The 26970-nt window shown below is 43.4% G+C and overlaps 1 protein-coding gene across 5 annotated transcripts in view; it reads left to right on the top strand.

Annotated features, from left to right (window-relative positions):
* The window catches only part of ARHGEF11 (Rho guanine nucleotide exchange factor 11), a 262171-nt gene that overhangs the window by 150294 nt on the left and 84907 nt on the right, over positions 1-26970 (top strand). For all 5 annotated transcript variants that reach the window (XM_077464299.1, XM_077464297.1, XM_077464298.1 and 2 more), the window contains 9 exons: positions 1555-1674; positions 4532-4586; positions 6110-6186; positions 7905-8039; positions 9899-9967; positions 14320-14421; positions 15778-15876; positions 17459-17501; positions 20504-20600. In XM_077464299.1, the coding sequence (XP_077320425.1) occupies positions 1555-1674; positions 4532-4586; positions 6110-6186; positions 7905-8039; positions 9899-9967; positions 14320-14421; positions 15778-15876; positions 17459-17501; positions 20504-20600 (797 nt within the window). The remainder of the gene's footprint in view (positions 1-1554; positions 1675-4531; positions 4587-6109; positions 6187-7904; positions 8040-9898; positions 9968-14319; positions 14422-15777; positions 15877-17458; positions 17502-20503; positions 20601-26970) is intronic.

Raw genomic sequence — 26970 nt, 5'->3', positions numbered from 1 at the left:
TGGGCTTCCAATTTCTTTCCAGTTCAGATATTGGCAACTGAAGCACGCCTTTGGGGCTCAGTTTCCTGCCCCTCTGACTCTGGAATCGGACTCCATTGAACGCCTACTGACTTCCAGGGTGATGGGGAGAACCCTCTCGACCTTATATCTTTACCTAACGGTGGAACATGATACTAGTTTGACCAAGACCCGGGAGAAGTGGAGTTCGGACATTCCGTCCCTAGGGGAGGAGGAATGGGAGGAGTGCCTGACCTCTTACATTCCAACAATGATGGCCACGAAAGACAGGTTTATACAATTTAAATTCCTGCATAGGGCCTACTTCACCCCACAGAGGCTGGCGCGGATTTACCCCCAAAGAGACCCTAATTGTCAAAGGTGTAAACAGGAGGAGGGCACTTTCTGGCACATGGTCTGGTCATGTCCCAAAATCCAGCCCTACTGGGAGGAAGTGGTTTCTACGCTAAATGCTGTGACCGGGTCGAACCTTCAGGTCGACCCTCAAACCCTACTATTGAGCCATTTGGCAGACGTTGAGGGGGACAGGTACTGTAAACTGTGCCTTACCTTCGCATTTTATTATGCCAGACGCAAGATTCTATTGAAATGGAAACTCGAGGACCCCCCTACCCCTGCCTTGTGGAGGAAATCAGTGAATCTGGTGCTCCCCCTGTATAAGTTGACCTATGAAAGTAGACAATGCCCGGGGAAATTTGATAAAATTTGGTCATCCTGGATAGATGCGTCCGCTGATCTTGGTTCCTCCTCCCCCTAACTTTGAGTTGAGCTGAGACGGTGGTGCTCCCCCCCCCCCCCCCCGGTTGACCGCCCTGTCCTCTCTCTCCCGACCATTTCCTCCCTGGCCCCCCCCTTCCGCGGGCTCGCGCAAATGTCAGGTACCTGCATGATGGCTGTGAAGTTCCGCTGGGGATGTCCTGCATTTATGATAGAGTAATGGATACTCCTGTTATCTGTACTGCTGGATTATTGCTTTAAGAATGGTTACTGGATGAAGGTGGTTTTTTTTTTTCCTTTCTACAACTGTGTAATATCGGATTTACTGTACTTTGCAATGTAATGTAATGCTGATTTGTCTAATAAAATTTTCTGTTAAAAAAAAAAAAAAAAAAAAAAAGGGGCAGGTGTGTTTTTACCCCCCCCCCCCCCCCCCCACCACCACCACCACCACCACCACCACCACCACCACCACCACCTCCTAAAAAAAGATGAAATCAGCCAGAGGGGGGTTTTCATATGCAAAGTATCGCGGGTGCGGCAAAGTTAACTCCGCGTGCCACGCTGACAGGTGGCATCAACTGTCAACCTCGGCCAATGAAATAAATGGGATCACGCCGCAAGTGCGATGATTGACTCACAAGTTACACCAGTTAGCTGTATTCAAAATTGCTGTTTGATGAACAAGAACAAAAGAAAAGGCTGTTCTGGAGATGGCAGTTTTGTTTCTGAGCTACTAGAAATGGCTGTTCTTCCACTTTTAGCTACTGACAGCAATTTTTATTTTATTTCTTAATAAATTACTTTTTTTTCCTACAGACGCTGTGTGAAGTTTATAACAGAACCCCAAATCCGAGCTTACAGGAGCAGATAGAAGGGGCCAGACGGAGAGTCTACCAACTGCAGCTAAAGATTCGCCAAGAAACAGCGGGGCCTGGAGTAAGTGCAGGCTGCTAATCTAGATTGCAGGTTCACCACTGTCTGGGAAATTACTCAGGTTATCCAGGAAACTTTGCCAGTATGCTGTCAGAAAGGCCTGTGTGTGTGTGTGTGTGTGTGTGTGTGTGTGTGTATAATATATATATATATATATATATATATATATATATATATATATATATATATATATATATATATATATATAAATTGCTGTGTATATATAAAATGCACTGCTTACTCATAACATTACAGTATGACCACCCACTACAACCTGTCAAGGCATGGGCCACACTAGACCTCTGAAGGTATGCTGGTGGTATTTGCCATCAAACCATTATTAGCAGATCCTTCAAGTCCTGTAAGTTGAGAGGTGGGGCCTCTGTGGATCGCACTTGTTTTTCTAGCACATCTCACAGATGCTTGATTGGATTAAGATCTGGAGAATTTAGAGGCCAAGTCAACACCTCAAACTCATTGTGTTCCTCAGACCATTCTTGAAATCATTGGTCCAGGCCACCTTCTTCAATTGCTCAGTGGTGCAGATCTGATGCTCACATGTCCATTGTAGGTGCTTTTGACTATGGACATGGGTCAGCATGAGCACCTTGACTAGTCTGCCACTACTCAACCCCTATATGCAACAAATGTGGTGCACTGTGTGTTCTGACACCTTTCTATAAGAACCAGCATAACCCTTTCAGTAATTTGAGCTACAGTAGCTGTTCTATTGAATCAGACTACATGGGCCAGCTTTCGCTCCCCATCTGCATCAATGAGCCTTGGCCACCCATGACCCTGTAACCAGTTAGCCAGTTTTCCTTCCTTGGACCACTTTTGGTTGGTTCTGACCACTGCAAACTGTAAATATCCCACAAGAGCTGTAATTTTGGAGATGCTCTGACCCAATCGTCTAACCCAGTGGTCTCCAAACTTTTGAGCCCTGTAGATGCCATTACATCTACTGACAGCCATGCCTCCTACAGATACCAATGATCGGGCACTATTCCAATCACTGACATCAATGATGGGGCACTATTGCTCTCACCAATATCAATGATGGAGCACTATCCTCCCACTGACACCAATGATGGAGCACTATCCTCCCACTGACACCAATGATGGAGCACTATCCTCCCACTGACACCAATGATGGAGCACTATCCTCCCACTGACACCAATGATGGAGCACTATTCCTCCCACTGACACCAATGATGGAGCACTATCCTCCCACTGACACCAATGATGGAGCACTATCCTCCCACTGACACCAATGATGGAGCACTATCCTCCCACTGACACCAATGATGGAGCACTATTCCTCCCACTGACACCAATGATGGAGCACTATTCCTCCCACTGACACCAATCATGGAGCATTATTCCTCCCACTGACACCAATGATGGTGCACTATTCCTCACACCAATACCAGTGATAGAGCACTATTCCTCCCTCTGATTGAAATGATAGGGCACCGTTCCTCCCAGAGATGGGGCACTATTCCCCCCCCCCCCCCCCCCACTAACACCAATGATGGAGCAGTATTCCTCCCACTGATACCAACAATAGAGCACCATTTCTCCTGCTGATACCAACAATGGGGCACGATTCCACCCACTAAAACCAATGAGGAGGCACCGTTTACTTCCACTGATGCCAAGATGTTTTTCGAATTCCATTGGCCACAGTCTGGCCCCCCTAAAGCCTGAAGGATGGGTAACTGGTCCTTTGTTTAGACAGTTTGGAGACCCCTGGTCTAACCATTACAACTTGGCCCTTGTCAAAGTTGCTCACATCCTTGCGCTTGCCCATTTTCTTTTTTTTTTTTTTGCTTTCAACACATCAACTTAAAGTGGTTGTATAGTTACATTTTTAACTTTTACCTACAAGTAAGACTATAATAAGGCTTACCTGTAGGTAAAAAGAATATCTCCTAAACCTGTACGGTTTAGGAGATATTCCCCTCGCAATGAGCCGCTGACTTCAGCGGCGCATGCGCACCAGGGATTCTCGGCTGAAATCCGGCAGACGCCGGACCCTGCCAGGAAGAAAACTCCCACGCGCATGGGCTGGAGTGATGACATCGCGGCTCCGGCCACTCACAGCGCTGGAGCCATGATACCCAGAAGACACGCCGAGGGAACATGTCTGCTCCCTCTGCATTGACTGAGTGAGAGGCCGGCACCTTCTTGTAAGGTAAGTATTTCATAATGCGCTAGTATGCAGTGCATACTAGCTCATTATGCCTTTTCCCTTACAGGTGTGTAAAAAAAAAAAAAGTCAGCAGGTTTACTCCCACTTTAAGGGACAGCATGTCTACTTGCTGCCTAATATATCCCACTCACTTTAGAGAGAGATAAAGACTATGCTGATAGAATCAATAAGGGTGAAAATTGCTGTACTTTCACTATTATGTGATTCCTATATCATTGGCACTATCTAGTGGTCACAATATGTTTTTGTCCTGATTATTTCTGGAAAAAAATGCATTATGGCCACTAGGTGGCAGTAATCATATGGGAATCACACATAACAGAGGGAATATGGCAAATGTTTGCCCTGATTGAGCGAATGTTTGACACATCCGCACAACAAACATTTTGTACATTTAAAAAAAGTAGTGTGATAAATACCATTCACCATATAACTATGTTACTATGTTTCACATGGCAAACTTAGTTTTTCAAGCATAAATTAGTATGCATGCCTTTCAAAAATATCTAGTGTGACATATGGGACTGAAGACTCCAAAATAGACAGTATTTGGAATTTAGAGCACCAGTCCTTGTGGAATCGAGCTTGCCCATTGCAGAAATCTTTCCATCAGTTTTAAAATATTTTCTTTCTTTTCTTTTCAGGATATACTGCGTTCTTACAGCGACTGCAGCTCCGTAGGATACAGAATACCAGAAAGTTAGTTCATTTTTGGTTTCTTCTTTGTAAGGAATAACGTTAGAAGTCACTATAATTTTTTCCCATTCATCGCAAAATTAAGGTTCTTCCTGAGAGGCCACCCAGCTAGTAAAGTATAGTCACTCATCAGAGGCCCCTCACTACTTCCCTACTCCATCACTCGAAGGCCTCTTTAACATAGACGCTGAACATTGTAGTCCATGAATGGGGTCATGTGTTTATGCAGCTTAAGCTAGCAGGTTCAGTTCAAGCCTATGGGAATGCAAAGGCTGCATGGACACAGCCATTTGTCCCAATATGACCGGTGCAGGTAAGTGGCTCCGAACGCACACTGTCTGTGTTTGGGGTCACTCGCCCACCCCTGCGCACACATCATGGCGCTTGAATGGGCTGCATACACCTATCACCTGGCGGCTCAAGCTACATAAACACAGCCCATTGACAGACTATGGGTCTCAGTACCCATGTGAGGTCTCTCAGGTTGGACCTTCTGGGTATGGGGAAACATGTAACCCCTAGTGCCACAGAGCTTGGGTTTGAGTGGCCAATCAACAGGCCTGACCACTGTCAAGTGGTTGGCGTAGTTATGGTCCCCTTTTTCCATTTAGGGCACAGTGACAGTTCTTCCCGATAGCCCAACCTCCAGTGAGGTAAACACCTCCTCACTCCATCACTTTATTGTACTGGACTTCCAGGTACGGGAGAACATCTAACCTCCACCAGGTGGCAGCACTTGGGATTAAGCAGCGAATCAGCAGGCCTGATAACCATGGTGCCAAGGCAATTTCCCCAATGGACAAGTTGTTGAAAATGGCTGAGGTAGTAAGTGGATGCTGTAGCTGGATGGAGACCAGAAGGACTTCAAGGCAAGAAACATGCCACCATCACTTTATTGTTGTGGACATCTGGGTATGGGAGAGCATATAATCTTCCCTATGTGACAACACTTGGGCTAGAGCAGTCAATCAGCAGGCCTGATCACCATGGGGCAGAGGCAATGTCCCAAACGCACACGTTCCTGAAAATTGCTGAAGAGTGAGTGGGTCCTGTAGCAACCATCGGCTGGAGGCTGGAAGGATTTCAATGCAAGAAATATGTCACCAGCGCACAGGGAACTCCATAAAAGTGTCCAACGCTTTATTGATTGATCACAGTGGAAGATAGTAACATTTTGAAGCCACACAGGACCCCTTCATCAGGTATGTGACCACATGCCTGGTGACATATTTCTTGCCTGATGACAATGCCCCCCCATGGTTATCGGGCAAGCTGACCACGGGGGGCATCAGTCATGCCATTCACTTGGGTAAGCACCAACATCAGAGACTACGCTGTCCTCCTCCATCGTTGATTGGTGTGTATATTGTACCTTAGTTGTGTAAGGGCTGTCGCGAGACACCGTCAGAGCAGGAATCCCTTAATATAAATGTCATCAGAAAACAGGAATATTTATGATCGTGACATCTATTTGCTGTATTTCTTGTTTCTTTGTACATCCGGTGATATAAGTCTGCTTTTTCTAGGCCGCCTTTCTGTGGATTCACAAGATTGTGACAGTGGCTTGGATTCTGGAACGGAAAGGATACCATCAATTAGTGAGGTGGGGGGGGCAGATCAATTGGACTATTTGTTTTATTTTTATTTTTTTATATATATATATTGTTTTATTTTTAAAGGTGAACCCTGAAAATTTAAATTTTCTCCATTGGTTTAACTTGACTTAATATAAGTATCCATATCTAATGTCCAGAGGGCCCCTGGAGATGCTGTAATACAAGGTTCTATGCAGGCATTGTCCCCTCTGCTCATTGATCACAGGGGCTGCCTGCTTGACACCTCCACCATTGAATGCCAAGGCATTTTCTGATTGGACCCCTTGTATTCATGGAAAAAAATACAAGGTGTTTTATGAATGGCAGCTGTGCCAAGCTGGACCAATGAAAAAAAAAACAAATTTCTGGAGTTCAGCTTTATAAAGTTCTGTTTATATAGCAATATGCATTACAAACAGATAAATTATGACTTTTTTTAGGATGATCACTGTATGGTTTTTAGTACTCTGGACCTTAAGATAAGTGGAATCATTTAGAGATTGGATGGATCTGTCAGTTATATCACTTTCTGATTAATCTGACCATTTAGACCTCTCTGATCCATGGCGAATGCTATACTATACTTTTATTAGTGTCCAGTCGCTCCCTCTCTCCCTTCTGGAAGTAAATGTGGTGGTGCATTGACAACCAGTGGTGTATGAATTCTTCAATAATGTACATATGCTATATGTGTGCTATATGGCTCCATTTTTCAGATCCTGCAGAAATGCAGACTATGGAGTCTTTTTTTTTTTTTTTTTTTTTATAAAACATTAGCTGCACAAATCTCAGAAGCATTTGTACAAGTTTAATAACACGTCCTGTATTTTTTCTGAGAGAGTAACGCCCGTATCGTCAGCTCCATCTAGTGGGCAACAGTATATCGTTTTCTGAAATGCCTCAATGAGAAAACTATACTGCAATTTGGCCACTAGATGGAGCTGAAGATACAAGCATTAATCCCTTAGAAACATTTGGGAAATTCTGTATAACTTGCATGAACTCCTCTGACATTCGTGCAACAAATGTTTTATAACTAGACCCCATAGTCTGCAATACTGCACGATCTTAAATACAGTATGTAGTCATATAGCTCAGTTATGTAGATTATCATATGTTTTTTGTTTGTTTTCTGGTAAAGAAGTTGTGCGTGTGTGTGTGTGTGTGTGTGTATATATATATATATATATATATATATATATATATATATATATACACACATATTATATATACACATACACACATACACACACACACACACGCACACATACATAATATATATATATATATATATATATATATATATATATATATATATATATATATATATATATTATGTATGTGTGTGTGTGTGTGTGTGTATATATATAATATATATATATATATATATATATATATATATATATATATATATATATATATATATATATATATATATATACACACACACATTATATATATATATATATATATATATATATATATATATATATATATATATATATATATATTTTTTTTTTTTTTTTTTTTTTAGCCCCTTTACGCCGACCATATGCAAATGCACTGCCCCACCTGACGACTGCCTTTTTTCCGTAGGGCCGCATATTTGCATATCTCCCTTTGTGCTGGGGTCTCAGCCCTGTACTAACGATCGGGATCTGGAAAATGTGTATTTAATGTTAAAACTGTAGCTGCCCTATAAACAATATGGTTCTTCTTTCCCCAGTATTCCATGAATCGAACCTCTGTCCTATCTGACCTAGGATTGGACAGCTCTCATACCTCCCCAGTCATCTCTACAAAGATTTTCCAGCACCGGCGGCAGGGCTCGGATACGGCCCTCATTCCAGGAACAGACCAGGTACAGAGAAGGGGCAGAGATATCAGTGGGGGGTACTTTATGGTGAAAAACTTCTGTAATATAGAATTTTATCTTTTTTTTTTTTTTCCTCCCGACACCATCATTGACCTCCATTACTTAACACAGATTTTTATTTTTAAATGTTTTTATTTTTAGGGAAAAAAATAACAAACTGTGCTTAGTGAAAAATAAACAAATCAATGAATAAATGAAATCAATATTAAATAAACAAATGAAATCATAATCACTGTGAAATATAACAGCAGCACTCACAGGTGCCAGAAAACGGAAATACCTAAATTACTACATATTAAGAATATGTATTGCACTGCATTTTATCCCTTTGGTAATGTAATAAATTCAGATATGAAAAATACCTAATAAAGCAAGTCCAACTTATGTCCAAAAGTGATTCCAGAAAAGCCCATCCACTAGTGAACCTCTTTATTATTGAATCTCCTGCACCACCTCCAGGGCTCCAGCCACAACCACATAAACATGGTTACCAGAGCCCAAGACCTCACAGCACAAGAGGTCTAAGATCGCATTTGATCCCTCACAGGGGGATGGATTGCTTTCTCTGTGCGGGATATTGTTCACATCCAAATCCGGTCTTGCATATGAAAAGAGGGAGGAAGAACCTCATAATCCCAGGTAACATACTAAAAGGGACAGCTAGGCATTAACAGAAAAAGACCATTCATCTGAGCCGACGTGATGACGTCACTACTGCACTCCTCCCTTGCGCGTTTCGTTACCCAGAATGTTGTAATGGATGCGAGTATGTTATTTGGATTTTTTTTAAAAAAGGTTGGTAAAAATGACTATACTATGAGGTTCCTGGACTTTTATTATTATTTTTCATACCTGAATTTATTACATTACTGAAGGGATATAATGCAGCACTACATTTATTGGTTATGTATATTTTCCCCCCCTGTTGGAGCAATACCATACTTTTTATGATTTTTTGCCAGGTTTTCTATTATCGGTTGAATTAGATAGACTTTTGTCTTTTTTTTTTTTTTTTTTTTTTTTTTTTAACCTGACCAGCTATGTTACTATGTTATATAACCTTAACGTGACTGTAAACTCTCACCTTGTAAAACAACCCATTCAGTTTAAAATAGAAAGGAAAGGAAAACAATTTGTGTAAAGATATATAAAAAGCATTATAAATACCTCCCCCCCCCCTTTTTTAGAAGTGATCCCATTCCCTCTGTTCTCACCTGAATAAGAGCTGGCGGGAGGAGAAACAGCAGCACACCGATCTTCCCAGTGAATGGCTGTGGGGTGGAAGGGAGGGGCACAAGTTCTGATCATTTGAGGAGAGCACACTGAGTTCCCAGCACAGCTAGAGAACTGACCATGATGTGCTCTCTGGCTTAGTGTGGTCAGTTTTTAATAGGAAAGCAGAGGGACTGGTAGTAACACCAGGGATTTCACACAAAGGAAGCAATACAAAGAGAACAGGATACGTTCTCATACAAGTACATGGTACAACAAGCACATACCAGGAATATGAACTGTTGGGTTTACATATGCTTTAAATTGTAGGTCTACTTTAACTAAAACTAGCAATGGGTAGTAGAATCCACATAAATCCTATTCTCCAAGGTTTTCACATTGCTGTATGGTTCGGGACATTGAGTCAGGAAACCCCCTCTAATCAGCAGTAGAAGAAACCTTTTACTTTTATATTAAAAAAAAATAATTAAAAAAAAAAGTTTGAAACATGAAAGTCAAAATGTTGCTCTTGGTAACTCTGGTCCTTTGTTGTAAAGCACCATGTATATCACATGATATTGTATTCTCATAAGTGAGCAGCAGTAAGAAATAACACTTTTTGGGTTCTTTAGACCGACAACAGCCGAACTCCAATCATATGCCCAGAAGACGATTATGACCACGGAGATTATATCACCGAGGTAAGATTTGTTCATGGTACCAACACATAAAAACCAATGTTGTTTCATACCTGCATTCAGTGATATTTTTGTTTTATACCTTTATGATGATCGTCTTTTTTTAAAGTATAATTGAACAGAGTAAAAAGTACTAAACTAATCTGCAGACGGGGCAAAGATGGGTCAGATCTCCCCATTCATGCTGCAAATAGATTGACAGCGCGCTGGCGCTCCCTATGCAAATGTGCACATTGACATTCTTACACCTGCCCGTATGACCATTTTTGGACCTATTAATAGTCCATGTGGGGTCTATCAGGAATCAGCAGCAGGGATAGCCTAATTTGTGTGAATGCTTTAAGTGATATTTATTTACAGTGAAACATAACCCATCCAAATACCAGTGAATAGAAAACACAAAGCTATAAGTCAGCCTAAAACCCTGTGACAAAATACCTAACTAAATGATCTAATAGAATAACAGAAACCCTAAATTTATATCTAGCTGTATACAAATGAGGAATACAGGAAAGCAAGATAAACCCGGAGGCCCAGGGAACATATAGGAAGGGGGAACAAAAACTGGGATCAGGAACAGGTGGGAGTAGGAACAAAGCAGTAGGGTTAGGCAGAGAGCATGATCAAAGAGCAGGAACAAAATAACGGTCATCAGTATTTGACAGCAAGCAAAATACTGGAGCAAGGTTTAAAAGAAGAAGAGGGACTACATACCCTCCCAGCAGCCAGCATCAGGTGGAGCTGATTACTGGGATCTGCTGACTGTTGAGAGACACCTGCTGGTGCACACTGGAATTATAAACTGCATCAGCAGGACCTGATGCCTACTTTCACCTCCATACCACTAAACTTGCCTTTAAAGTGGTTGTAAACCCTTACAACACACTTTTTGAATGGTTTAGGAGAGATCCCCTGTATTAGCATGTGGCGACATCATCGGCACATGCGCACTGAAGCAATGGCACATTGAGTGTGCCGTTATCGGTGGCTCCTGCGTGAATGAACGGGAGTGACGCCATCGCGGCTCTGGCCAATCACAGGGCCGGAGCCGCAATACCCGGAAGTAACACCGGGAGCGTTGTCGGCTGCCGGAGCGGTGTATGAGTACGACTGCAGGGGCTTCGATCTCAGGTAAGTAATTCATAATGAGCAAGTATGCTATGCATACTAGCTCATTATGCCTTTGTTTTGCAGGTTTTTTTTTGTCCTAGGGTTTACAACCGCTTTAATCTCACAGTCTGATGGATGAACAATCAAGAGCTTACATACAAATGGACTGGCTTGTTTAAGCAGGGCCTCTAATCGTTTTGGTAGATCTAAAAGGGATAGATAGAGATTGCATATTCATTTAGGAAGATGTATGACCAGCTAAAAATTCAACATGTTTTTGCAGTCCCACCAGTACTGTATAGAGGCCTTGCTGGCACAAGGACTAGCTCCTCAATACTGTACTTTCTGGCAGTTTAACCACTTCACCCCCGGAAGGATTAACCCATTTCCTGACCAGGTCATTTTGTGTGATACGGCAATTGCACGGCTGTGCGACGTTGTACCCAAACGAAATTGCTGTTCTTTTTTTCCCACAAATAGAGCTTTCTTTTGGTGGTATTTGATCACCTCTGCGGTTTTTATTATTTGTGCTATAATAAATATCCAATGTACAAAAATACCCCACGCAACCCAAAAACTAAAAATTTGCAGATACATTTGTTAACAAGTGAGAGAAGTGCATACAGTGCAGAGCTAATATATCCAACTAAACTGTTATAACAAAATCATAAATGAATATAAGTGAAAAAAATTATCAACATTGTGACCTATGCTCCAAATCGCACTTATTTGGTAAATGCAAAAGATGACGGGCGGCACAGTGGTGTAGTGGTTAGCACTCTCACCTAGCAGTAAAAAAGGTCACTGGTTCAAATCCCAACCATGACACTACCTGCCTGGAGTTTGCATGTTCTCCCTGTGTCTGCGTGGGTTTCCTCCGGGTACTCCGGTTTCCTCCCACACTCCAAAGACATGCAGGTAGGTTAATTGGCTTCTGTCTAAAATTGGCCCTAGTATACAACTGGGGATCTTGGATTGTGGGCTCCTTGAGAGCAGGGACCAATGTGAGTGTGCAATGTAAAGGGATAGGGACAATTGTAGACACTCACTCAGGTTGAACTGGATGGACTGATGTCTTAATTCAACCTTACTAACTATGTAACTATGTATATATGAAATACACTTCAACACTAACTTGTGTATAATGCAGTATAAATATAGAATCAAAAATTGGTGTAAAAATCCAAAGAATATAGTGATAAAGTCCCCAGTGATAAGCAGAGCCTTGAAGGCCTTCAAATACACCAAAACACCAGACTGTAAACTTGCGACCACCCGCGTGACAGCACCACCACCGATGAGGATAGAGGCTTACTGGACAATGTAGACTCAAAGAGAACATACGTTCTATCAGTCACTCAGGCTTTAAGATGTCTACTGACAACTGGGCTGCAACCTATGGAAGTCTTGTCCCAAATCTTGTGGATACTGCTTCTCCATACACAGGTAATTGTTATCAATTTGCACTCAGTAGGTAGGAGGAATAGAAAGAGGGCCACATAGCATAATTCCATATATATGTGTAAAAATGTATTAAAAAGTAATACACTTACATTTAAGTAGTAACTTCAAAGCGCTTATAAAAACAAAGATGCAGAAGGTCCAGCATTGGGCTCCCGGAAATACAGCGATAGCTGTGTCCTGGGAGCTCTTTTAACCTTTCAGATATAAATAAGAGAGATAAGTCCATGAGGTGTCAGGTACCTCGTTGAACTTAACTCATACTTTACAAGGAGCTGAATTCCTGGAGTTCAGTTTTAGGCTGGGTTCACACCAGTGCGAATTGGATGTGGGTTTCCCTCTCTATGGAGCCGGTTCACACGTCTCTGGGGTGGGCGCCGGTGCGAATTGCACAGGAGTCCTGTGCGTCTCCTGGTCCGTTTCAGGTCCGAATTCTGCCCAAAATTCTGTCTGAAATTGGACCTGAAGCGGTGAATGGAGATGCACCAGACCCCTGCTGTGAGCTGCTGTGATCTCCAGTGTGAACCCAGACTTAAAGCTGATAGGTTGTATTCTCAAGAATATTCACTTAGTCAAGGAGGGGCTCTTGTGTGATAGAAACTGAAAGAGTCTGTGTTACTCCTTAATAACCAGTCAGCTTCTACCTGTTATTTTCCCATAAGAATAAAAAAATTCAATTGATTACTGTAAGCACCCAACAATTTTCATACATGACCGTTTGTATGAAGTGTCTACTGTGGCTGTGTCAAGCAAGTTTTTTTGAACATTGACCCTCAGCCAGTTAATGAATGTGAGCTGAATATAACCCATCCTGTAAGCTCTTCTTTAGACTTTTGTACTTTGAAGGATCATAAAAGGAACGTCTTTCGCTCTATTAAAGCTGCAACATGCAATAATGTAATACACAACGGTACTTAGAATTTCAGCTCAACTTGTGTTACACCTACTAAACAGTCATTAAGAGTTAATAACAACTGCCTGCATTCAATCCAGTCCCCTAAAAACAGACGGATGGGGATACGTTCACCATCCGTCCATCGAATTGGATGACAGATGGAAACAGACATGCAGTCCATTTCTATCCGACTGCCCTGTAGAGAACAGTGGGCTGTGTCCGCTCTGCTTGGCAAAGCGGATACTCGCCTTTCATCCACCTGCTTAGCAGGGTTCAGCAAAGAGATCCCCCCCAAGCAGGCGGATCCACTTGGATGGATTATACCACTGTATGAAAGGATGGATTATACCACTGTATGAAAGGATGGACTATACCACTGTATGAAAGGGGCCTTAGCCCATGTTCGCTTTGGGCCAATTTGATAGGTGTGATTTAACATGTCAAATCGCTTGCCAAATTGGAGCCGATTGACAATGGCACCGTCTGAATCGGTGCGACGCCAACTTTGCAGTGCCGCACCGATTCCCAGAAGTACTTTCTACACTACTTTTGGCCTCTTTGGGGGCGATTTCAATAGACATCTGTGCATGAACCTGCACAGATGTCTGTCGAATCGCCCCCAAATCTGTCAAATCGCCCCCCCGAAGTCATACTGAAAAGCCTTCTAAGTTCAGCTTGTTCAGTTAAAGTTTGTCAAAAAAAAAATCCTGGAAGTTGATTGGTTTCTAAGCAGAGCTGCTCCAGAGTTTACGCCAACCCCTTCTTTTGAAATTAAGTACATACCTCGGTACAACTAATGGACCACCCAACTGAACTATCATACTTAATTCAAATCTTAAGATGTCTCTCTGTGGATAGTAATGTTTATTCTCTTTTTTTTTTCTTGCAGTATGACAGTCTAGATCTGGAGAAGCTGAAAGCTCGGCCAGCCCATATGGGGGTGTTTATGAGATATATCTTCTCTCAAGCTGAAGCTGACCCTAATCCACTGGTAGCCCTTTTGTGATCATTTTTTACATTTGAAGTAATGACATATGCACACAATTTGATATGCTGGGTAGGCGAGACATTTGAAGAGGTTCTGCTCATACAACTTTTTGGGGGTCTGCTTATCATTTTATTTTAACCCCCATCTTACACCCTGGCGTCTGCCTACAGTGCTAAGCAAGGTTGATGTGTTGGACCTTTGGGTGAGATCCCGGGTAAGATGAGGATCCCAAATTTCATGAGAAGCAGCTCCAGCATGCTTTTGGGAAATTGTTTAATAATTGGGAGGTTTTTTTTTTCCCACCCAGGTATTACCATAAAAAAAATAGCAGTGACATCACTGTATAAGAAGAGGTGCAGCGCTAAAAAAATAAAAACAAATAAAAAAAGTTCCACATAAAAAATTGGTTGAAGGCGATCAAAGTCCTCTAGTAAATCAATCCTGATTAGAACAAATAGGAAAGCCACCACCAACACCCAATACTACTGGCTCTTACCGTCAGTGTGTAGGGTACACACATTAAATGTATAGGTTATGAACCCAGCAATCCACCTCCACAGATCAATCAACTCCACAGAAGATCAAAACGTCTCATTCAATAGGGAAATAAAAACCTCCAAAGTTTTCTCCATAGAATGGAATTCCACTGATAAACTCCAGTATCCACATAAATTTAAAAAAGAAAACTGCTCGTTGCGCAGGCATCCAGAAAGTAAAATTTATTTAACGATAGAATTGTTACACTCACATGGTTGAGAAAACTGAAAGGTAAGGGGAAACAACCTGCGTTTCCAACCAACAAAATAGCCGCCAGGGCCCGGTCAGGGTCCTACTTCGCACGTCCTTTAGCTCCACCCAACGTTTCATCATAAACACGCATCATCAGGGGTGTGGTGAATATAGCCTGTGCTGTATATAGCCTGTGCAGAGAGCAGAGCTGTTGGAGGTACCCAGCAGACTGTGTTAACATTTTTGGGCAGACCTTTTAAAAATTAAGTTTCCATAATCTACTTAAAGCAGAAATGTTGTACTGTGTCGGTTTCATATACTACAGGCTCGATCGCAGTTTGTGTAGGGGGCTGGTAGTGAGTAGGTGGATGGTGCAACCAAAAAGGAAGAAAATTATCAGTACACCTGGAAGCTTGGTATGTGGTGCCTGTTGCTTTATGGGAATAATTAAAGCACAATAATATGATATCAAGGTGTGCTGATCTCCAAAATAAATAAATAAAAAATTCACATGTTGCACAGTTACATGCAGATGACAGGTCCTCTATCATGGGGCCTTGTTTGAAAAAAGTTTTTTTTTGCTTTGCTGCTCTCACTACTACATCATTACTCTATATTCTATCCTGACAGCTCTTCTACCTTTGTGCGGAAGTGTGCCAGCAGCAGAATGCCAGAGACGCCTTTGCTTTGGGCAAAGAGATTTGGATCACCTTCTTGGATAAAAATGCTGTAAGTTACTGTAACTGCCCCTACCATCCTTCTGTAATAGACAATCAACAGGGGACACCCTTTTCCTGGCCTGTTGGGCAAGCTGCCTCCATCCAAACTTGATATTTCTGGTTGGCATGATTGCTGGTTAGTCAAATTACATATTTACCCGAGGGTGCCAGTGGTGAGAGATCTACTCCCAGAATTTCTCTGCTATGATCAGTGCAAAGCCAAAGGAGGGTCTCTGTTGTATTCTCAATAATGTGATAAAAATAAATATTTGGGGGTCCAGTCTTGATAGCATTAGTGTTACAGTGCACCCGGGCAGTATCCAGAAAGTATTCACATTGCTTCACTTTTTTTCCCCTTCTGTTATGTTGCAGCCTGATTCCAAAATGGATTAAATTCATTATTTTCCTCAAAATTCTACAAACAATATCCCATAATGACAACATGAAAGAAGTTTGAAATTTTTTCAACCTTTTATTAAAAATAAAAAAATGAAAAACATCCCATGTACATAAGTATTTAGTCTTTGCCATGATGCTCAAAATTGAGCTCAGATGCATCCTGTTTCCACTGATCATCCCTGAGATGTTTCCACAACTTGATTGGAGTCCACCTATAGTAAAGTCAGTTTTTTAGACATGATTTGGAAAGGCACACACCTATCTATATAAGGTCTCACAGTTAACAGTGCATGTCAGAGCACAATTCAAGCCATGAAGTCCAAGGAATTGTCTGTAGACCTCCGAAACAGGATTGTATTGAGGCAAAGATCTGGGAAAGGGTACAGAAAACATTGAAGGTCCCAATGAGCACAGTGCATGCACACAAAAAGCACCGCTCTGACTGTGAGAATCTCCAAATGTGGTGGTTAATCACTGGTATCCACACACCAGGTGCTCAGGTTCAGACGTCCTCCCACTCGTCACAAACACTTGAACAGAAATCAATTGGAAGAACCGGCACTCTGGAATCCATCCATATACTTTATAGAGATAAAACCAAGTTATAAGATAACTGCCGACATGTTTCGGCAGGTAGCCTTGTTCACAGCATGAAAGCATGAGCACAGTGGCCTCCATCATCCATAAATGGAAGAAGTTTGAAACCACCAGGACTCGCCCTAAAGCGGGCCACTGAGCGATCGGAGAAGGGCCTTAGTCAGAGAGGTGACCTTTCACAGCATGACACCTTCACTATGACAATATGGAAAAGGATGAGATTTCTCTTTACATCCAGCACTTGTGAAAGTGTTTCAGAATGGAAGCGAAGAGAAACCTCTGCAATGGGAAGAGCAACAAAAACCTGTTCAAGGTTCCAGTTCTTGTCCTAATTGCAGTCCTGGAAACCCAACATCACTGACACAGGAAGGGATGAGGAACCTTCCCTATAGAGACACAGACTGAAGTGGAGACTTTAAAAAAAGTATTAAAAATACGATGGCTGCCCTTTCACCCCGCTGCAGATGGATTGTCACATGCTTGCCTATTCAGTCACTTTGTTTTCATATACCATAATGTCGTGTATGTCTATACCTATGCTGTATTTATCAACTGTTGCCTTCAGATCACGTCAACTATTTTGTCCTGTTTTTCAGCCATTGAGGGTCAAAATTCCAGAACAGCTGCTGAATGAAATTGGTAAGTAAATTATCAATCTTTACGTTAAATATATTTATAAAGGGTGGAAATACTTTATTACATGTTGTATTTATTATGTCTGCTTTGTAGACCCAATCCAACCCATTTTAGAAATACTCTGGGGTGAGTATTGAGGAGCACTTGCTGCAAAAGTTTATAACCCCTTAAAGTCTTTTATAAATGTTTGGTTTAAGAGCATCACATACATTGAGCATGTTTCCTCCTTCTTCGGGCCTTGAGCAGTATATGTTATTGCATCCAGTATTAATATCCGCTACTAAAGCCCTGAAGAAGGTGAAGGCCTTTTCCCTAAAACAAGTTGGTTGTATTTGATGTTCTTAAACAATAAATGTTTCATAAAGATATTTAAAGTGGGAGTAAACTTCCATAGTTGACATTTACCTATAGGTAAGCCTATAATAAGGCTTACCTGTAGGTATAGTAAATCTCTCCTAAACGTGCACTGTTTAGGAGATATTTACTTGTGAATGGGCTAGTGACGTCACCGGCGCGTGCGCTCTGAAGAAACGGTCACTCGAGCCGTTCCTACAGAGTCCTATGCCGTGAATCGCGGCACCTGCATGCATGCACATTCGTGACGTCATTATGGAGTGGCCAACCAGAAGTCCAGAAGACGCGAACCTGGAAGGAAGTCCAGGTGAAGATGGAAGCCCTGTCAGCGGGGACAGCGAGTCACTGAAGGGCTTTGTTTTAAGGTAAGTTTCACATAATGTGCTAGTATGCAAGGCACAGAAAGACACACTGGGGGTTATTTACGAAAGGCAAATCCACTTTGCACTGCAAGTGCACTTGGAAGTGCAGTCGCTCTAAATCTAAGGGGTAGATCTGAAATGAGTGGAAGCTCTGCTGATTTTATCATCCAATCATATATGCAAGCTAAAATGCTGTTTTTTATTTTCCTTGCATGTCCCCCTCGGATCTACAACGACTTTACTTCCAAGTGCACTTGCAGTGCAAAGTGGATTTTCCTTTAGTAAATAACCCCTACTCCGTTGTATATCCAGTAGAGCCAAGTCTCGCGTCTATTCGTCAAGTGCTATCACACACATCGGAAGCCCATTTTAGAAGGGCTGGTATATCTCAGTGCTCCATGTTAACCTCTAGGCTAGTCCAGGTTTATTAAAATAGGGAATATGCTTCATCTTTAGTATAGTCTAACTTTTCCTATATTATATTTAAGTGGTACTAAAGGCTCGTATTTTTTAGCTAAAGTAAAAATGTATACTTGCCTGCTCTGTGCAAGGATATTGCACAGAGTGACCCTTTACCTCCTCTTCTTTGATCCCCCACTTGCACTGTCCACTCCTGCTCTCCTGAGTTTGCCCCCATAGCAAGCTTTACTTGGCGTAACATCATTTGTTATATTTTACCCAAAAATGTGGACGTTTGTGTGCACTAAAATTCATTAAAGTGTATTTTTTACATGATAATCCACTGCACAAATATCTTGTGACATAGACAAATTGCAACAACCACCATTTTCTTCTCCAGGGCCTCTGGTTAAAAGGATATATAATGTATGGGGGTTCTAAGTCATTTTCTAGCACCAAAATTTAGATTTTTACATTTATGTAAGAAATGTCTGAATTGACCCGGGTGGTTAAAAAAAATACAGCAAACTGTTCATGTGCCAGAAAAATAATGAACTCCTGCCTTCCTTTCTGACATGGCCACACAGCTCTCTATTTCTAAGCAGGTGGTGTCAGCCCTGCCTACTTCATTTTTGAAAGATTCCAAAGAACACAGACCTTTCCTCTTCTTTTCCTCCTTCTCCTCTCTATAATCTCTCCTTTTGTACAGGCAGAGAAGTTAACAGTTCACAGGATTTCTAACAAAGTCAACAGGTATTTTTGCAGTTATAAAATGGATAAAACAAAAGACTTTCAATGGTATATTTAGAAGCCCAAAAGGAAGCTAAGAGAAACTAAGAGAAGTTAATTATTGGGGTCTACATATCCTTCAAGTAAAGGTGGTCAGTGCACTTCAGTGAAAACTAACATATGCCAAGGCTACATTTCTGTAAACTAGTATAGCTGTAGCACTGATGCCACGTACACACGATCAGAATTCTCATCAGAAAAAGCTATGATGTTTTTTTTCCGATGGAATTCTGCACAAACTTGGCTTGCATACACACGGTCACACAAAAGTTTGCTGAACTTTCGACCGTCAAGAATGTGGTGATGTACAACACTACGACGAGCCGAGAAAACAAAGTTCAATGCTTCCGAGCATGCGTCGAACTGTTTCCGAGTATGCGTAGAAATTTTGCGCGTCGGAATTGCTACAGACTATCGCAATTTCTGATAGAAAGTTTTTCTGTCTGAAAAATTGAGACCATGCTCTAAAAACTTTTTCTAGCGGGAATTTGGCCAGCAAAATTCGGATGGAGCATACACACGGTCGCATTTTTTGACAAAAAGTTCTCATCGGTCTTTTGCTGTCCGAATTTCCGATCGTGTGTATGCGGCATAAAACATTTTACAGTACTTCCCAACATATGGGACAGCATGGTGTCCCATATGGGGACATATCATTTGTTCAGTGCTTGGGCTCTGAATTCCATTTCCATTTGGAATGCTGTCTGCTTGTAGTTTGTATGTTCTGGTTTGTCATTGGCATCTGTCTACTTTGGCTCTCGTCTTCTTAGTCACGGCCATCCCCATGCTGAGAAAGGATGTGGGTAGGACATCAAACAAGCTATCCAGCCCTACAAACTGAAAACTCACGCAGAACCTAATTGAATTTTAATTTAATTTAATATATTTTTATAGCAGAACTGCTGCCCAGTGTACTGAGTAGCTTAAGAGGGACCTACGTCCTAATTTTACAAAGATCTATTTTTTTTCCCCTGCTTTTGCCCCTGTGGACTTTTCATTTGACTCTCGTGCAGCGGTCATGGAATAAGAAAACCGCAGATTTGCTGCTAATTTATTTGGTGTCTTCCAAAGCTTTGATTTTGAAATGTTTGGTTTCAATAGATTCCCATTTACTGTGCTCTGAAGATATTCGTAGTGCATTGAGTGATGCCCAGGAAGCCATGATACCAGAGATCCAGGAGCAGATACAAGATTATAGGTAATCTCCTCCTTTCCTTTCAAGAAATGTTGAAATGAACAAACAATCTTCGACTCAGTATATTTATGTAGAATTTTTCTTTTAACAGGTTCTGTAAATTTATATTTAAATATATATATATATATATATATATATATATATATATATATATATATATATATACACGCACACTGTGTGTATATATACAGCATCTCACAAAAGTGAGTACACCCCTCGCATTGTTGTAAAAAAAAAAAAAAAATGTATATACATATACATACATCTATATATTTATTTATTTTTTAGAAAGGATTGCACTTTAATAAAACCATACAGATGTAATGGACTTTTTTTATACTGTATCTACATGTTGGCAAGCTGCCACCATCAAAACCCCAAAGCTAAAATTTGAATAATAGGAAGAGGATTATTCCTCTGTTTATTGAGGACCATAACTAAATCAATTTTACCTATCAGCAGGAATAGTGATGGCCGAACGGTTCGCCCGGCGGTCGTTTCGCGGCGAATTTCCGACATTCGCGGTCCGCACGTTCGAACGCCTTTTTCCGTCGTTCGCCGCGGCGGACTTACGTGTTTAATGTATACAAGAACTTTAACCTTTGGTGACACGTTTATCATGTGATACAGGACAGCCAATTGAGACATGACAGCACATGGACACTTGTACATTCCCCCTAACCTATAAATACACCCGATCCGGTGGCCATTTTACATTCTTTCTTCTGTTAAGATAGGGACAGGTTCCTGTGTGGAGTAGGGAGAGATAAACCACTAGCTATTTGGTACACAAAAGTTCTTTTCAGGACTGGTATAGGTGTTAGGTGTTGATAGGTTTGCTGTGCTGCTGATTCTTGCAGCAGCCTGAGTGTCTTTTGTTAGTTTAGAGAAAGGGAAAGGACGGTGTATACTACAGGGACAGCCAGATTAGTCTTTCATCATCATCATCATCATCATCATCATTAGCTGTTACTATCAAGGTCCACAAAAGAGCTGTTCCAGTAACCACTAATCGTTCTCTTTTTTTGCCAATTTGTATAGGGACAGGAAGGAAGCAGTGTTGTCAGGCAGTGAGGGTAATTTTAAAGACTTGCTGTTATTATTAGTTCCACAAAGGTTCTTTTCAGGACTGGTATCAGTGGTACAGTAATAGGCTTGTACATGTATAATATTCTTTCTTCCAAATATAGAAAGGATATTATACTTGACTGCTGCCCTTCTGCTGCAGTCTGCTAAACATTCACAACTCACTTGTTCCACAAAAGTTCTTATAAGGACTGGTAACTTGGTATAGGGTGCTACGGTACATAGGCTTGAGTGCGGTACAGTCTGCTGTTCTGTAAGGACCGCTATCGGTCCACAATAGATAGGGTTGACGTGCACCACTGCTGACCGCTGCCCTATACTGCAGCAGTCCTTCAGCGGTATAGGGACTGACGTACAGTCTGCTAAACACTAATACACAACCTGCTTGGTCCACAAAAGTTCTTATAAGGACTGGTAACTTGGTATAGGGTGCTACGGTACATAGGCTTGAGTGCGGTACAGTCTGCTGTTCTGTAAGGACCGCTATCGGTCCACAATAGATAGGGTTGACGTGCACCACTGCTGACCGCTGCCCTATACTGCAGCAGTCCTTCAGCGGTATAGGGACTGACGTACAGTCTGCTAAACACTAATACACAACCTGCTTGGTCCACAAAAGTTCTTATAAGGACTGGTAACTTGGTATAGGGTGCTACGGTACATAGGCTTGAGTGCGGTACAGTCTGCTGTTCTGTAAGGACCGCTATCGGTCCACAATAGATAGGGTTGACGTGCACCACTGCTGACCGCTCACCTATACTGCAGCAGTCCTTCAGCGGTATAGGGACTGACGTACAGTCTGCTAATCACTAACACACAACCTGCTTGTTCCACAAAAGTTCTTATAAGGACTGGTAACTTGGTATAGGGTGCTACGGTACATAGGCTTGAGTGCGGTACAGTCTGCTGTTCTGTAAGGACCGCTATCGGTCCACAATAGATAGGGTTGACGTGCACCACTGCTGACCGCTGCCCTATACTGCAGCAGTCCTTCAGCGGTATAGGGACTGACGTACAGTCTGCTAAACACTAATACACAACCTGCTTGGTCCACAAAAGTTCTTATAAGGACTGGTAACTTGGTATAGGGTGCTACGGTACATAGGCTTGAGTGCGGTACAGTCTGCTGTTCTGTAAGGACCGCTATCGGTCCACAATAGATAGGGTTGACGTGCACCACTGCTGACCGCTCACCTATACTGCAGCAGTCCTTCAGCGGTATAGGGACTGACGTACAGTCTGCTAATCACTAACACACAACCTGCTTGTTCCACAAAAGTTCTTATAAGGACTGGTAACTTGGTATAGGGTGCTACGGTACATAGGCTTGAGTGCGGTACAGTCTGCTGTTCTGTAAGGACCGCTATCGGTCCACAATAGATAGGGTTGACGTGCACCACTGCTGACCGCTCACCTATACTGCAGCAGTCCTTCAGCGGTATAGGGACTGACGTACAGTCTGCTAATCACTAACACACAACCTGCTTGTTCCACAAAAGTTCTTATAAGGACTGGTAACTTGGTATAGGGTGCTACGGTACATAGGCTTGAGTGCGGTACAGTCTGCTGTTCTGTAAGGACCGCTATCGGTCCACAATAGATAGGGTTGACGTGCACCACTGCTGACCGCTGCCCTATACTGCAGCAGTCCTTCAGCGGTATAGGGACTGACGTACAGTCTGCTAAACACTAATACACAACCTGCTTGGTCCACAAAAGTTCTTATAAGGACTGGTAACTTGGTATAGGGTGCTACGGTACATAGGCTTGAGTGCGGTACAGTCTGCTGTTCTGTAAGGACCGCTATAGGTCCACAATAGATAGGGTTGACGTGCACCACTGCTGACCGCTCACCTATACTGCAGCAGTCCTTCAGCGGTATAGGGACTAAGAGTTTTGTCACAGGGTCATTTAAAAAATGACATGCAGAGGAAGAGGCAGGCCCTTCCGCAGGGGTGGTAGGGGTAGGGCAGGAGCAACAGGCTTGAGCCAAAGTGGGAAGTTGCAGAAGGTGCGTTCAATTACTTTAAAGGATGCACCAGACTTGGTTGAGTGGCTCGCTCAGCCTTACTCTTCTGCACCCTCCTCATCCTCTCGATCTGCACCCTCTTCTTCACTCTCTGCTATGTGCACCCCCAAAGACACTACCACCAACAACACGACCACCACCACCACCACCACATACCTTCCGCTTGAGTCACTGGAATTATTTTCCGATCCATATCAAGAGGACATTTCTGATGCGCAGCCACTCTTGGTATTGGATCAGGAAGAGGAGGTAGCAACAAGCGCTACTCAGCAGTCTGACGCCAGTACCCAGATCAGCCCAAGGAGGAGGTTGGTCCCCGGTGTTGCTGCCTACTCCGAGATCTCTACTTATAGCGGTGGGGAAGGTGACGTTGATGATGACGTGTCTAGTGATGTCACGTGGGTGCCCACAAGAGAGGAAGAGGAGGGGAGTTCAGAGGGAGATATGGACCAGCAGATAGGGAGGAGAAGCAGCAATGACTTACATTGCACAGCAGGGACAAAGCAGACTGCAAATGTATCAGGAGCGAGTCATCGACCATGTACGGTCACATCTGGCGCTCCCAGGACACCGGCACATGGCTCCGCAGTGTGGGCTTTTTTTAACGTGTCCGCTGCTGACAATAGCGTTGCCATCTGCAATCTTTGCAGTCAACGCGTTAGTCGCGGTAAGCCCAATACTCACCTAGGGACGACCGCCTTAAGAAGGCACATGAGCAGCCATCACCGAGCCCAGTGGGAGCAACGGAACACACAAAGCCACACTGCAGGCTCTCACCGTCCAGCCTCGTCTTCTACTTCTCCTTCTCCTCTCTCCTCACAATTGTCCTCCACTCCACCTTCCATCACGCCAAGCTCACATTTTTCTGCAAAAAGGCAGGCTTCCGTGGGCCTAATGTTTGAGCGTAAAAAAATGATGATGCCGGATAACCCTCTTGCCCAACGGTTGGCGGCTGGCTTGTCAGAACTCATAGCCCGCCAACTACTGCCATATAAACTGGTGGACTCGGAGGCCTTTCGCAAATTTGTGGCCATTGGAACACCACAATGGAAGGTCCCAGGAAGGAAGTATTTCTCAGAGAAGGGCATCCCAGAGCTATATGGCCATGTTCAGCGGCAAGTGAATGTATCTCTGGCACACAGTGTCGGTGCCAAGATACATCTGACCACAGACACGTGGTCTAGCAAACACGGGCAGGGAAGGTATATCAGTTTTACTGCCCACTGGGTGAACCTTCTGACGGCCGTCAAGCATGTAACCCGTGGCACCCGTGTAGATTTGGTTTTACCGCCACGGATTGCATGCAGGCCTGACTCTTCTTCTCCTCCTCCTACTCCATCCTCCTCCCTCTCCTCCTCAGCTGCCTCCTCCTTTTCCGCTGCTAGCGTCTCTTCCACTGCACCGCCCAAGCTCCCCAGAACCTATTCCACATGCCAGGTGAGACGTTGCCATGCCGTGCTGCGTCTGTTGTGCCTGGAAGCAAAGAGCCACACTGGCCCGGCACTCCTTTCAGCTTTGCGTTCACAGGCAGATGAGTGGCTAACACCGCTCAATTTGACAGTTGGTAAAGTGGTGTGTGACAACGGTGCCAATCTGCTTAGCGCATTGAAACAGGGCAAAATCACGCACGTGCCGTGCATGGCACACGTCTTAAACTTGGTCGTGCAGCGATTCCTTGTCAAATACCCTGGGGTCCAGGACATCTTGCGGCAGGCAAGGAAAATCTCGGCCCATTTCAGAAGATCTTACACGGCCATGGCTCGCCTTGCTGACATTCAGCGGCGACACCATCTGCCGGTCAGACGTCTTATTTGCGATTGCCCGACGCGATGGAACTCAACCTTCTATATGCTTGATAGGCTGCTCCAGCAGAAACGTGCAGTTAACGTCTACCTGTATGAACTCTGCGAAAGAAACGGTTCTGGGGAGCTGGGTTTTTTTTCACCGCGCCAGTGGCTGCTCATGCGCGACACATGCAGACTTCTGCGGCCATTTGAGGAGATCACCAAACTGGTCAGTCGCAGCCATGGCGCCATCAGTGACATGGTACCTTATGCCTTCTTTCTGGAGCGTGCATTGCGTCGTGTCATTGATCAGGCTGTGGAGGAGCAGGAGCGGGAAGATGAGGAAGTCGCAATGCTGGATGAATTCCCAGGGGGGGCTACTCTATCTGAGACAAGTCAACAACAGGAGTCTGATGAGGAGTCAGAGGAGGATGGTGCCGGGGCGGATGAGCAGGAGCAAGAAGAGCATGCTTTAAACCTTTCTGGGATCCCTGTTGTGCGAGGATGGGGAGAGGAGAATGAAGAGGACGACATTATCCTGGATGATGAGCAGGAGCCAGGCCACCACACCGCTTCCACTTTAGTGCAAATGGGGGCCTTCATGCTCCAGTGTTTTAATAGGGACCCCCGTATAAAAAGCATGAGGGTCAAGGACCAGTACTGGGTGGCAACGTACTTAGACCCCCGGTACAAACACAAAATGGCGGAAATGTTACCGCCGTCGCAGAGGGCTGTCAGAATGCAGCACTTCCAGGCCTTGCTTCGAGAAATGCTGCATTCTGCTTTTGCGTGCGCTGGCAGAGGAGCAATTCCCACTCCCAGAGAAGGATTTGCGGGTACCAATCCAACAGCGCCTGCAAGAAGAGGCCGGTTTGAAGATGTGTTGGTGACTTCGGATATGAGGTCATTCTTTCAGCCGACCCATCGACAGGTGTCATCCGGATCCAGCATCAGGGAACGCCTAGACCGTCAGGTGTCCGACTACATTGGGTTAACGGCCGATGTGGACGCTCTGAGGAGTGATGAACCCCTAGACTACTGGGTGGGCAGGCTTGACCTCTGGCCAGAGCTTGCCCAATTTGCAATCGAACTGTTGGCTTGCCCCTCATCCAGTGTCCTGTCCGAAAGGACGTTCAGCGCAGCAGGGGGGATTGTGACCGATAAGCGTACTCGCCTAGCTCACCACAGTGTTAACTACCTCACATTTCTAAAAATGAATGAGGCATGGATCTCGGAGGAATTCAACACATGTGACCAGTAGACCATGTATATGTCTATAAACTATTTTTTTAATCAAGCACACAGACCTTCTTAATTCATTTGGCTCACTTCCTTGACCCAAAAAAGCACACCGTACTATATGCCCCTACCCTCCTCTTTGAAGAGGTTGAGCGGTGTCATATTTCTACTGGGGCTGCTTATGATATCCCTGTGCTGTGCTGACTTCCTCCTGGGGGTTCTTATTATGAAGGGA

The sequence above is a fragment of the Lithobates pipiens genome, unplaced genomic scaffold (genome assembly GCF_037356315.1).
Source record: "Lithobates pipiens isolate NorthernLeopardFrog02 unplaced genomic scaffold, aLitPip1_a1.2 Scaffold_30, whole genome shotgun sequence".
NCBI lineage: Eukaryota > Metazoa > Chordata > Amphibia > Anura > Ranidae > Lithobates > Lithobates pipiens.
Note: the sequence above shows the minus strand (reverse complement) of the source record. Positions and strands in the feature narration are given on the sequence as shown.